We start from the raw sequence: 13,935 nt of genomic DNA on the forward strand, positions 1-13,935 counted from the left end.
GAGGGAACTGGCAGAGGTGCTTGCCAAGCCACTCTCCATCATCTATCAGCAATCCTGGTCAACAGAGGAGGTCCCAGAGGACTGGAGGCTTGCCAGCGTGACGCCCATTTACAAGAAGGGTCGGAGCGAGGATCTGGGGAACGACAGGCCTGTCAGCCTGACCTTGGTACGGGGGAAGATTATGGAGCAGTTGTCCTGGTTTCAGCTGGGATGTAGTTAGCTGTCTTCCTAGTAGCTGGTACAGTGCTATGTTTTGAGTTCAGTATGTGAAGAATGTTGATAACACTGATGTTTTCAGTTGTTGCTCAGTAGTGTTTAGACTACAGTCAAGGATTTTTCAGCTTCTCATGCCCAGCCAGGGCACCTGACCCAAACTGGCCAACAGTGTATTCCATACCATGGGACGTCCCATCTAGTTTAGGAACTGGGAAGTGGGGGGGGCAGGGATTCGCCGCTTGGGGACTGGCTGGGTGTCGGTCGGCGGGTGGTGAGCAATTGCCCTGCGCATCATTTGTACATTTCAATCCTTTTATTACTACTGTTGTCATTTTATTAGTGTTATCATTATCATTATTAGTCTCTTCTTTTCTGTTCTATTAAATCATTCTTATCTCAACCCAGGAGTTTTACTTCTTTTCCTGATTTTCTCCCCCATCCCACTGGATGGGGGGGGAGTGAGTGAGCGGCTGCGTGGTGCTTAGTTGCTGGCTGGGGTTAAACCACGACACAGTTCATCTTGAGTGCACTCAAATGGCATGTGCAGGACAACCAGGGGATCAGGCCCAGTCAACACAGGTTTACGAAAGGCAGGTCCTGCTTGACCAACCTGATCTCCTTCTATGACCAGGTGACCCACCTAGTGGATGAGGGGAAGGCTGTGGGTGCTGTCTACCTTCAGCAAGGCCTTTGACGCTGTCTCTCATAGCATACTCCTTGAGAAGCTGGCAGCTCATGGCTTGGACAAGTGTACTCTTCGCTGGGTGAAAAACTGGCTGGATGGACGAGCCCAGAGGGTTGTCATGAATGGAGTTAAACCCAGTTGGCGGCAGGTCACAAGTGGTGTTCCCCAGAGCTCAGTACTGGGGCCAGTTCTGTTAAATGTCTTTATCAATGACCTGGATGAGGGGATCGAGTGCACCCTCAGCAAGTTTGTGGATGACACCAAGTTGGGAGGCAGGGTCGATTTGTTCGAGGGTAGGAAGGCTCTACAGAGGGATCTGGACAGGCTGGATCAATGGGCTGAGGCCAACTGTATGAGGTTCAAAAAGGCCAAGTGCCGGGTCCTGCACTTGGGTCACAACAACCCCATGCAGCGCTACGGGCTTGGGCAAGAGTGGCTGGAAAGCTGCCCGGCAGAGAAAGACCTGGGGGTGCTGGTTGACAGCCAGCTGAACGTGAGCCGGCAATGTGCCCAGGTGGCCACGAAGGCCAACGGCATCCTGGCCTGCATCAGAAACAGCGTGGCCAGCAGGAGCAGGGAGGTGATCGTCCCCCTGTATTTGGCACTGGTGAGGCTGCACCTCGAGTCCTGTGTTCAGTTTTGGGCCCCTCGCTACAGGAAAGACATTTGAGGTGCTGGAATGTGTCCAGAGAAGGGCAACAAAGCTGGTGAGGGGCCTGGAGCACAAGTCTTATGAGGAGCGGCTGAGGGAACTGGAGTTGTTTAGTCTGGAGAAAAGGAGGCTGAGGGGAGACCTTATTGCTCTCTACAACTACCTGAAAGGAGGTTGTAGTGAGGTGGGTGCTGGTCTCTTCTGTCAGGTGGCTGGAGGTAGGACGAGAGGAAATGGCCTCAAGTTGCACCAGGGGAGGTTTAGATTGGACATTAGGAAAAATTTCTTTACTGAAAGGGTTGTCAGGCATTGGAACAGGCTGCCCAGGGAAGTGGTTGAGTCACCATCCCTGGAGGTATTCAAAAAGTGCATAGACAAGGCACTTCAGGACATGGTTTAGTGGGCATGGATGATGGTTGGACTCAATGATCTTGAAGGTCTTTTCCAGCCTAAATGATTCTATGATTCTATGACTCTATGATCTTTACCAGTTAAGATGATTTACTGGCAATGGCAAGACTAGTCCTTCAGTTTTTGCTTTGGAAGCCTGTTTTTGGCTACCTTTTATTTTGCTTTAGTTATTGGTTTACAATTGGAGCGGTGTGCTGCCAGTACTTTAAGCAAAGCATGTTGCTGTATTCACTGAGAAAACTGTGAACAACCAAGCAATTGGATTTCAAACCCAGAAGTTACTTCAGAGAAGCAGCACTGTGAAACCCATGCACAAGTCAAGAAAGAGTGATTTAGCAGTATTCAGATTTGGGATGGCTCCTAGAGGTAGATGAATTAACTCCATCTCTTCTTTTAACATGGTGACAGAATTGCATCAAAACCTTCTGAAAGCTCACCAGATTTTCCCCCATTATAAAGTGAAAAGGGCAAACAATGTGGTTTTGTTAAGTGGCTTTTCTCTCAGAGGATGTCCTGAAGCCCTGCACAGCATTTGATGCTATTTATCTGGCTCTCCAACAGCCATTACACAGCTTAATGCTGAGACCCTGGGCTCAGAAACTTCTGTCAACTAGATCTGCAAATACATATATTTATGCTTAGCACAACTGCTAATTTAAACAAAGGAAAACAATGTCATGCAAAGCTGGAAAATGGGGCTATAAATATTGAGAGCAACAACATTTTTTAATATGATAAAATGAAACAAGTTTTGGTGGGTTTTCTGTTTTGGTTTTGTTTTTTTTTTTAATTTCCACCCATGTGAAACAATGCTTGGACAGTTTGAAGGACATCTTAAAATGAGATCTTATATATGAAAATAAAGTGGGAAAAACAGCCCTCTCAAATAGTAGCCATGAAATAGGTCTGAAGGCTTCTATTTAAAAAATACAGCGTAGATGTATTTATAAGATCATCTCATGGAATGTAAATGTGATCAATGCTGCTAATAAAAGGAGATTTTTGACCACTCAGGAAGAATGGAGGTGACATGATTTGCCACCAGGAGATGAATTTAATAACAGTAGAACATACCAAACTCTGTGAGGGCCCAGTTGGGGAACTGCAAGCAGTTTTTCATTTAAATAGAGAGGGGAAAAAAAAGGGATTAATGAGAAAAGAATTTTCTACTATAAGTGGAGAACATTGTGCTAACAAGTTCTCCAGGGAAAGAGACAGGAGAGAAACCATAAAAAAAATTCTCACATTTGTCAGTGTTCATTCAATATTTTTCCAAAGTGCATAGATACTAAGCTCACTAAACAGAGATACAATATTCTGTGATTCCCTCCAATAGAACTTAGGTAGTTTATAGGATAGTTAAACATAACTTACAACACAGGCAATCAGCACAAAATATAATGCAAACTTTCAACTGCATTTAGTAAATGAAATTAAAGGATAAAGAACATCTTACCTCTTAATGAAATCAAACACTATGGCTGCATTAAGTGTTTTGTTTGAATATTAAAAAGATTATGGATTGACCTTACACTATAGATAAGCAAATTCAAAGACACACATGCACTATCGGTACACAACAAACAAACTAGGCAGCCTAGATCTTAAGGACAGGGCAAAATTAGTAAAACTACTGGTAGGGCAATGGTAACCTAACTACAGTTGCTAGGCCAGAACCTTTCTGTTTTGCCTTGTTCATTAAATCCTTAGCAAAACAAATGACAGTTAATGGGAAAATTCTTGGCAATCAACTGGAAATATGAAATGTCTTGCAATGATGATGTCTTATTCCACCTCACCCACCTTTTAACGTCTATGCCAGAGGGGATATTATAATAGGATAGGCTACATATTGCATCAAGAGAAAAATGAAGTACAGAAAACAGAACTACTCTCAATAGGATTAGTCCTCTTTATCCCATAAATACAAGAAACCACCCTCCTTTGTTTCAGTGTACACTGAAAAACCCCCAAATAGCTAAAGTTCAAGTTGCAGCTGCTTTGGAATCCCTGATGACTTTTTGTTTTGTTTCTCTTTCAAAAATTTCTGTATAGAAGCCCCAAGCGACTAAGGCAGCAACACACTGGCTGAATTAATGGCACAAGGTAACCTATACAAGATTAATTCTTCTGTGAGAATGTTTTCTTCGGAAAGAAAACTCCATATCAGTCCCCAAGCACACACATTTGCTTCTATTCTAAACCAAAAAAGCTACTCAGCCAGGCTCGGTCAATGAAATAATTTCTGCCATACTTTATGCATATGGGTACCAAAACTTGCTTCTTCAATGTACGCAACCATCTGATGCCTGAAAGAAGTACCTGGCACTCAACCACCACCACAGCATGAAAGATCTCTAAGCATCTCTACACCCATCCCCAGTGCCAGAGTGCAGGAGGGTTTCTCATGTTGGGCCATTCAGTGGCCTGAGACCAAACCATCTTTGCACTCAGCATAGCTAGTCCAGCTGTTGGGATCTTGTTTTAGAGCTTACTAGGGACATTATGACATAAAATAGCCTGAGCAAGGATCAGAATTTTGAATAATTTATCTTAGAGATAAATCTCAGTCATCTTGAGTTACCTGACATTATGTCTATCAGTTGTCTTCGGCAATTTCATTTTTACGTGCAGGTTTCTCATTAACAACACACGTGTCTGCCTTACAATTGAAAAAGGACTAAGGCCTTTTGAGCAATATTGTGGAGAGGGACTTCAAAGATGAAGGTATGGGTTTTGCTCTGCCAAGGACATCAGATGTGATGATTCAAGTCACTTGGTATTTTTGCTTTAGTTTCCTCTTTTCAAAATCCTTCAGAATTTTTGTACAGACAAATGCAAGAACAACTAAACTAGGAGAATTTCACCTACTAATGAGATGAAGAGCCATATACAGAAAGAAAACTACAACATTTTTTTATTCCAGGATTATTTTGTACTCAGCTTACAAAAGTTGCCATACTAATTGTTGAAATTACAATTGGCTATGCTGAGTATGCACCACCTACGATTTACTTTAATTTTTTGAGATATAAGCTTACGTACTTCTGCCGTTTCTGAAAAATCTCAGAGAAAATACAGCTTGTGCAGATAAACAGTTGCCATACATTAGAAACAGTCAAGTTCCCAGTAATAACTTTAACAAGTATTATTTTGTATATAAAGGACATGTAAAAAAGACAGGAATTCTAAAAAGATAATTGAGTAATTTATGCTTTGTAACACATTCTTAATACTGCTTTTATATTACTAAATTACACAATTTGAAAATATACCACAAAATATTTCTATTGTAGAATAAAAACAAATAAATAATACAAACATTTTAGATTAAACTAGCTGCTTTACTTGATTCCATTCACAAAGGAGAGATGTTACACAAAGTGGAGCTTAATCTATTGAAAGTTTCTGGTGCAGTTAAGCTTAGCTTGTCATTTCTTCATTTAATAAAAGATGCATCTGAAAGATAATATTGATCCTTCTCACGTACTGACATATTTCAGATCATACTGATAACATAAAACCAGAATTTATCTGCTCAGTGTTACAATTGAATTCTTAACAGTTCACAATTGGTTTAGAGTAAAAAATGAGAAAGCACGCAGCTTTGCCCTCACACCCTTTTGTTTTCATTTTATTTTCATTTTGCTTCATTTATAGTGATTTTAATGTACCTTTTCAGACAGTCATATAACAGATGACATATATCATACCTTAAACGTAGAAAGTCCATAAAGTCTTGCAGTGTGAACAGACACTTGTGAAATATTTGTAATGTTAGATATAAAATCCTCAAGGTATTTACAAGCTTGTTCCAGGTGTGTTGTGTTTATGATGATTTGAACAAGCTACAAGAGACAAAAAATTCTTGTAAAATCCTTTTTGTATTACCCATTGAGATTTGATTATGTTCAAGAACATAGAAAACCACATCTCAGAAAAATTGTATGGCTTGTCTTACTAACATGGCAATATATGATTTATAGGGCTCTTTCCTCATGTTCTTCTTCATTTCATTTATACAAGAGGTTCTTGAGTTTGAAACAACATTCAACATGACATGACACTGCTCTAATGGCAACAGCCTAAGTCCTTCTCAGCGTGTTTCAGTAGGTACCTGCTGTGTCCTGACACTGCATGTACCTGCAGTGAATGTTCATAGTGATTCATTGCCTCACCCTGTCTTATTCTCTCCAATAAACAAATTAAACCAAGAGGCCCAATGAAGAAACAACATGCACAAACCTACTAAAATATTTTAATTGCAATTACTACAAAAAAAGTTTCATTTGTTAGAGTGAACTTGAGATTTTAGATTTCTTGATTGGGTAGGTTTACTCTGAAACTTTACACAGTTCACGGGAGAGGGAGTGATTCCTCACACCCCCCCCTTATTTTTAAACAGGAAGAAGAAGAAATTCAACAATGTGCTGCTAATTGCTAGACAGGAGCAGAACACATGAACCATACTTCATACGCAGCCAAAGAAGTAAAAGTCTTTGGCTTATTTCTTGCAAATCTGTTTATCATATAGGAGACAGAACTCTTTCATTGTCATCTCTCTCTCTCAAAAGGCATCCCTGTGTCAATATACTTGCAACTAGACTCAACACTGTATTGTTATTATTTATGAAACAGATATTGATGCTTTTCATCTTTCACCTCTTTAAATGTTCAAATTTAAAGCAACCACTACTTGTTTTTCTTACACAAATCTTCGTATCACAGTATATCTACATTTACAAGAATAGTTTTAGCACTAATTGTCTTAACACAGTTTTGAGTATGTTTTTTAAAACTTACCTCTGTTAAACCTATATGAGGTTTTTTAATTAGGTTCTGTAAACAACTACTTAGAGTTCTTGTAAGCAGCAAATTTGTAGATTTTCTGAGCATATCATCTATTTCTGTTGAGCTGAAAAAAAATGTTTATTTTTACTGTACGGGACAATATTTTGACAGTAATACTTAATATTTTTATTTTTTTCCCTGCAAAGGCAATTTTTCATGTTAAGAATTCCCTATATGCATTTAATTTCTGGTTGCTCAAAGTCTTCTGTGATCTAACACACAGAACACCTCTTTCACTTACCAAATTATCCATTAACTGAATTTCAACACTGAAGCAAAATCTGTTATTTTTAGATTTTGGACATGTTTATTGACACAGCGGTTCGGAAAGAGTAATTTGTGGGTTTTAATGAGTTACGAAGGAGGTCAACATGCGCTCATTAGTACATGTAAATTATAAACAGTATCAATTAAGAATGTGTGAAAGCAAGTAATTTACATCTTTAACAGTGCAGAAGTTGGTGACTGGCCACGAATACCTTCCAGATTTCAGATCTATGAATGTTATTTTATGTAATTAAAACTAAGCTTTTGAAGGCCACAGGAGGAAAGGAAATCGGAGAATTGTGATGTTTTCCATGAGAAAAAGGTGGGATGGGAGAGGGAATGAGGATGCAGCACATTTTGTTGCAGGAGAAATCATTGCTACGTAAACTCAAAGCACTGAGAAGGGAAAGACCATTCGAAGTAATCAGGGATGCTACACAATTATTTCTGAAATGGTCAGTATCAAAGTATATTTTTCAGATTTTACATGCTTTGTTAAATAAATAAAATCTCTAGATTATTCAAACCAATCAATACTGTTTAAAAACCTCCAGCAGTGTTTTAGACAGCTTACTATGCCAAGCTACCCATACAGACATACATATATTGTATATAATATATACACACATATGAAATATACGCTATAGCATTGGGAATCATAGATTAAATATAAATAATTATATATGTAAATTATATGTAAATTATGAACCAAGCAGAGCTAACAAGTACACAAGAAAACATACTTTCATTTTGATATATATTTTTAGGTCACCTGGAAGTTATAGGTTACCTTATAGTCACATTCCTGATACCTTTAAGCTTACCTGCGGTGAAGTGACTCTGAAAACTTAAGGCTTGCATAAATAAATTCCTTAACCTGGATATAAATCTGAGGCACTGACTGAGACATTGGAAGCTTCTTTGGAAAGGATTGCTGTGAAAATAAAAGATAATACTATCTTACACTTGAAACTGATTCTAAAGGACAGCTTGGTATTAAACACAACAATTAGAAAGCCACTTCACACTATCAATATTTTAATCTATCTTAAGCTTTTCTGTTTCTCATCAAATACAAACAGCGGTATGCGTTGAGCTGACTTCTACATCTGTTTAAATAGCGTATAAGCAAAATAGAACTTTATCACTTATTTAAATTACAATAAAGTTTGGAAACTTTATGTAATTTAAGATCCCTCTGTAGAAAGCAATTTACAAACACATTAAAAAACAGGTCTCAAACTGCTTTTAATCTGAATGAACAAGATAGATGTAAGTGGGATGGGAGGTTAAAAAATGCAAATTTCTTTTGCCAAAGAAAGCAGTGGGGGGAAAAAAAAGGTTTGAGAAGTTCAATACATCTGGGATTTTCAAAGCATCTTGAGAATGTTTAGGCATGTATATTTACTATCATACATTTACTTATTTTCTCTCAATGGTTCACAAAACCAAAGCAGTTTGAATTCTTTTCAACAATTTGGATTAACATGTGAGAAATACTAGTAGTCTGTAGGAATAAAATCATGTTTCTTACTTCAATTTTAAAGCTGATATTGTATTTGGGAGGACAAAAAGAAATAAATTCAATTAAATCTACACATACCAAATAGGTATTTCTGCATTGAATACATAATTTTTGAAATCTGCAAAACAATTAATTTTCTGTTTACTCTATGACTAATAAATGAGAAAAATAATTAACAACTGGTATCATCCCTGGAGAATTTAATTTCTCTAAAAATAAAAAGCATTAATCAACAAGAGCTCAACATATGTGTATTAAAAAACCAAGACAAAACAGATTACTTTGACATTCTCCTAATCATACCTCTTTATTTAAGATTAGGTGGTGTGACAAATATGTGGTGTAAGCGCCAGGCTTTTGTGTCATTCAATGATAGCAAACCTTTTTAACAATAAAATTTACTTCACATGTGTGTTCACCTGATTTAAGCAATTAATTTTGACAGATTAAACAAGTGTTATTATATAGAACTATTCTGGATCATCACAGTATTCTGTAAGCAGGGCCTGAGTTTCAACCTTCATATATTCAATGATCTAAGAGAAGCAATTCTTTATCCTCTACAGTGTCTGGCCAATAAGGAGGACACAACACTTCCTGATTATTAAAGCAGGCAGCAAGAAAAAAAAAACCAACCGACAAACAGAGCTACAACCAATTGTTTCCCTTCTGAATACAGAAAGGGAGTAAAATTAGATGATATAATCAAACCATGATAGTTTGGCACATTCAATCTAAACAGCAGAGCACAGACAAGACTGTTTTAACCAGTCAGATTGGATTTGCTATGTTAAATATCTAGTAGGTTCTGGTCATAATTCTGCCTATATGCTGCAAGCAACTCCTATTATAAACCTACCTGTAAAATGTGAGGGTGATTCATCCTAACCTACAGTTAAAAATGAGAAACACACTCATGTTTGTCTCTTTTTATACTAAATGGAGAGAAACAGACATTTTCAAAGGTGAAATTCCCCTTAATCTGTAAAAGGTATCAGGGATGCATCAAATGGAATTAGCCCTCTGGGGTGTCTATTCCTCCCGATCAACCACACAGGCTCCTTCAGCGACTAGCCTGAACTTACACATCTTTTTTTTTTTTTTTTTTTTTTTTTGAACATCAAAATGTGGATTATATTAACCCATCCAAATAGGACCTCCCATTGCCTTATAGGCTGAGGCAAGAACAGAGAGGTGAAGTGGATGAAATTGTAAACAGCAACCAATAGAAGTGATGTTGGACCATTTATAGTTTCCCCTCCATGTGGATTCCCTGCTATCTAATAACACATAAGGAACACACTGCAGTCTTTCTTTCAACAAAGATACTTAATGATTCTTTCTCCTCTATTCCACTGCCTAGTTGACAAAATTTTTACGAAATCAATTATCTTTGAGACTTCTGCCCCTTCGCTAAGTTTGGTTGAAGTCAACTAAACTGCTTCAAAAATTGCTGGGATACAAGAAAAAAACCTCAGGCTGCCTTATTTCTAATGATGTCCTTCTGCTTTACATACAGGTTTCAAAGTTCTTTTCAGAGATATGTAAAAAAAATGTTTTCCCTGCTTTACAGATGAATTAACAGGGACAGAGAGATGTGAAATCACTTACCAGCACCACACAGCTGGTCAATGATAGGGTTGGGAACAGAATCCAACCTGATTACCAGCTTTACTCTCAAGCTCTCCAGCCCAAAACCTAAGCATCAGTGACATTCTGCCCATAAAATATCTACAAAAAGTGCTGCTCTCTATGAAATGGAAATCCCTCTCAGTGTCATATTCCAAAATAAAAATTGTTGGGTACAAAGAATACATTTCCCTTCTGGTGAAGTAAGGGCCAAAGCTTTGTATTAATCACACATGTATGTAATTACACATGCCCGCACAAGTAATGTCCATACACGCATGCTAATGTATCAGACAGAGTGAGAGAGGCTAGCAGATAAAATTATTTAGTGCAAGTTAAAAATCTCTGTAATTTATTAGCAAAATATGTCATGCTAAATAGTATCTGGGGGGTGGTATACTTCCAACACTGTAAGGGATTTCCATTGTGTTTATCTTATTTTAGTATTATAATGGCTAAGTAAATGAATTTGATGGAGGAAAGCATCCAGAAAGCACTCTGGAGTCTTATTAAAAAATCAGCATAAAACCCACCTTTCCTTTTTCATCTTCACTGCAATACTGTATTAATGACATGCAGCTGTATGTTTGCCTGGTAAATCCCTGCTGAATCATAAAATTATAGTATCTTTTTACTTTTGCAGATATCTGTAGCGATGGATCGTGTATAAATCAGCTTCCCTCTACAACAGTTACTCCCACTGTCATGTGGTTCTTAGATTTAGTTCACCTCTACAGACTCCATCATGAGCCTGTTATTTCTTCATCGGTATTACGAAAACCGTATTTGAATAGCAGAACATATTAATCACCTTTCTGAGAAAGGAGTTTGGAGTGAAAGAATGGCTGAGGCTATGAAAGAACATCCTATTGGAATGCTAGTATGGCAGAATTATTCACAGTCCCTTCACGTTTATTTTGCCCCACATGCACAAACACCAATAATTAATTTTAAAAGTGAAACACAAAAGTTGCTGTCTCTAACTGATCCGTTTTACACATATTTTTGCGATAGTACAGCATATAATAGACTGAGTTACTAAACCCAATGAGCTGAAACAAAATTCAACTAATTAAAGACTGTATCAATTAAACTGTATTATTAATTTGTTTACAAAACAATGGGTTTCATTATTCACTCAAACATCAGAGCAAATTACTAAAGCTTTAATTTTCATATTTACTTATGACTAGATAATTACACACCAAGGTCATTTAGCCTCTTAATCTACCTAGCTTTTCAAATTTTAATTGCTTTTTAATTATAAAAAATCATTACTATCCCAAGTGTCCTTAATTGGATTTCAGCAAACTTTTATAACATAAAACTTGTCCTTACCTTATCAAGTTCTGGATCTTGAAAAGGAAATTTGCTTATAACTATTTTGTATTCCTCTTCATTTGCTATAGGAATAGGGCTATAGTTGTCTGCTTCAAAAATATCCCTGGTGAATTAGTTAGTAAAATAAAAAAAAATTAGGACATGTAACTTTTTTTACAGTATTTTCGAATGTTAAAACATGTAAATGAATATAAATTTTACCACCATACTTAGGTGTGCAGCTTCAAAAAAGTTATGACCTGCAATCATCATAATTTCAGACATCCAAACTATTTTTAGATTAATTTGAAAGTACCTTTTATATGCTAACTCTTTATACTGTGGCTAATCACAGAGAAAAAAACAGCTGAAAGCATTTTAATACGTATGACTCAAAGCATAATACAGCAAAGGAACTTTAGATTAACTACTCTACTACAGGGTAAACCATAATGAGATACTTAATAATTATGGTAGCCTACAATTTGCCTACACTAAAGCAGATATTCAGAGAGTCTCACTTAGATACCTCAGCTACATATTGTCAATGGAGACGATTCAGAGAACTTCAACTAGGCATATGGCCACAGCGTTATTTAAGTACCCTCTGGGCTTTTCTGTTACTCAAATGATGACACTAGGAGTTTAGAGAGCTGGAGAACCTTAAGTGGTCAATTTAATTTCAAGGTTTTCTGTAATACAATGTAACATTTTTTAAGGTAAACAATTTCTGCACATTTAGACATCACACCCTATCTGCAAACAGGCTTTGGAGTACAGTCCCAGGCTGCTGTGTTCCTGGGTTTACAATTTACTCTGTCAAATTATTCCAAGGAACAGGTGGAAACCAACCTGCATTAAAAAACAATGAAGACGTACTGACAATGTCAGTAGTCTGTCAGGGAGATATGCCTATCAGCTAACTGCAAACACTAAGACAACCTAAGTTAGGAACCTAATGCCTTATTGCAATAGCCTAGAGTTACTAGGTTCGTAATGAAGAAAAACAGATGTCTCCTGCTTGTTTCTCCAATCATGTCCTTTTGGAGACCCTCCTTCTCTCTGTTAACTACAGAAGCAGTACTCGATGGATCTTCTAAATATTAGTTACATGTGATGAATATCTTAGTCCTATCCAACCCAAAATTCATAAACAACACTGAGTTAATAAATTCTTCCAGAATTACAAGTCTATCAAAAAAACTTGGAAGTTGGACAAAAACAATAGATGCAATACAAAAGGCACCATTATTTTGAAATACTAACCTGAACAATCCAGACCACTTTTTAAGAAGTGTTTCATTGTATTGGTCTCTTATCTCAAATAAAAGATCAAATAGTCGGTTCACAGGAAAACCATAGCCCTAAGGTATAAAAATACAGTCAATTCCTATCCCATGAATTCTGGACTCTGAGATGAGACTTATTATTCAATCTTGTCACTTTTATTAAACAAATTATAGTACTTTAAACACACCACTACAATTAGAAGATTATATATTAAATTCTCACCAAATACTTTATCCTATGTTACCAGTTTTCAAGTAGAAATTTGTCGCATTTCTAACATTTTAACTTGCTATTTATGCATATAACTAATCTTTTTTTATCAGTGTGTTAAACATTGCAAGAACATTTGTCAAAGGTGTTCATTTGGTCTTTCAGCTGGAGAGTTAATGATAACTGGAATGCTATTCTTGCTTAAGAAGTAAAGCATTTTAAAAGACAAAAACGTACACAAATTACAAAGCTAACATTAATTTTGCACAGATATGAATAACCGGATGCTAGCTGGATAGCCCAGAATGCATACAATGAGTTGATAATACTGAAAAGGAGGAACCAAGGCAAGAAATACATATATTTTAAAAATGTTCTTGTGTAATTTTGTTCTTGATTCATATATATGATTCAGGAAAACCAAAAGGAAAAATTTGACTCTAGGATTTTCAGTTAAATTACTAATATAGTATGTACCTGCAAAGTATCAGCAAATACTACAATGAGATTCTTCAGTTCCAGAACAAGGTCGGGATCACTGCAATATGACTGAAAGGGAGAAATTCTGGTTTTGTTAAAAGAATTTAAACTATGGGACATATGTTTTCAAAGAATATTAGCACAGAAGGTTAAATTCTCCAGCCTTATCCCTTTACCTGACTGACTGCCTTAGTAAAAAACAACTGAGACTCACTTGTCTTCACTTAGTCCAGCTACATAAAAGTATTTGTTAAATTTTTATATGAACTATCAGTAGTATAAAAGCTCAGAAAAAGTAAACTAAAATATGAGATTCAATAAATATCAGTATGTTGTACTGAGATTCAAAAATCGGCAAATTACATTTATTTCAGTGGAACAGAAGCACACGTCAAAATG

General features: G+C 36.7%; 1 protein-coding gene across 5 annotated transcripts in view; it reads right to left on the minus strand.

The window, feature by feature from the left end:
• EXOC6 (exocyst complex component 6) overlaps positions 1-13,935 on the minus strand; it is a 98,038-nt gene that overhangs the window by 44,941 nt on the left and 39,162 nt on the right. For all 5 annotated transcript variants that reach the window (XM_069796660.1, XM_069796658.1, XM_069796659.1 and 2 more), the window contains exons 12-17: positions 13,534-13,605; positions 12,823-12,920; positions 11,575-11,680; positions 7,907-8,016; positions 6,768-6,879; positions 5,678-5,812 (exon numbers count right to left, since the gene is read on the minus strand). In XM_069796660.1, coding sequence (XP_069652761.1) covers positions 5,678-5,812; positions 6,768-6,879; positions 7,907-8,016; positions 11,575-11,680; positions 12,823-12,920; positions 13,534-13,605 — 633 coding nt within the window. The remainder of the gene's footprint in view (positions 1-5,677; positions 5,813-6,767; positions 6,880-7,906; positions 8,017-11,574; positions 11,681-12,822; positions 12,921-13,533; positions 13,606-13,935) is intronic.

The sequence above is a fragment of the Haliaeetus albicilla genome, chromosome 11 (genome assembly GCF_947461875.1).
Source record: "Haliaeetus albicilla chromosome 11, bHalAlb1.1, whole genome shotgun sequence".
Classification (NCBI taxonomy): Eukaryota; Metazoa; Chordata; class Aves; order Accipitriformes; family Accipitridae; genus Haliaeetus; species Haliaeetus albicilla.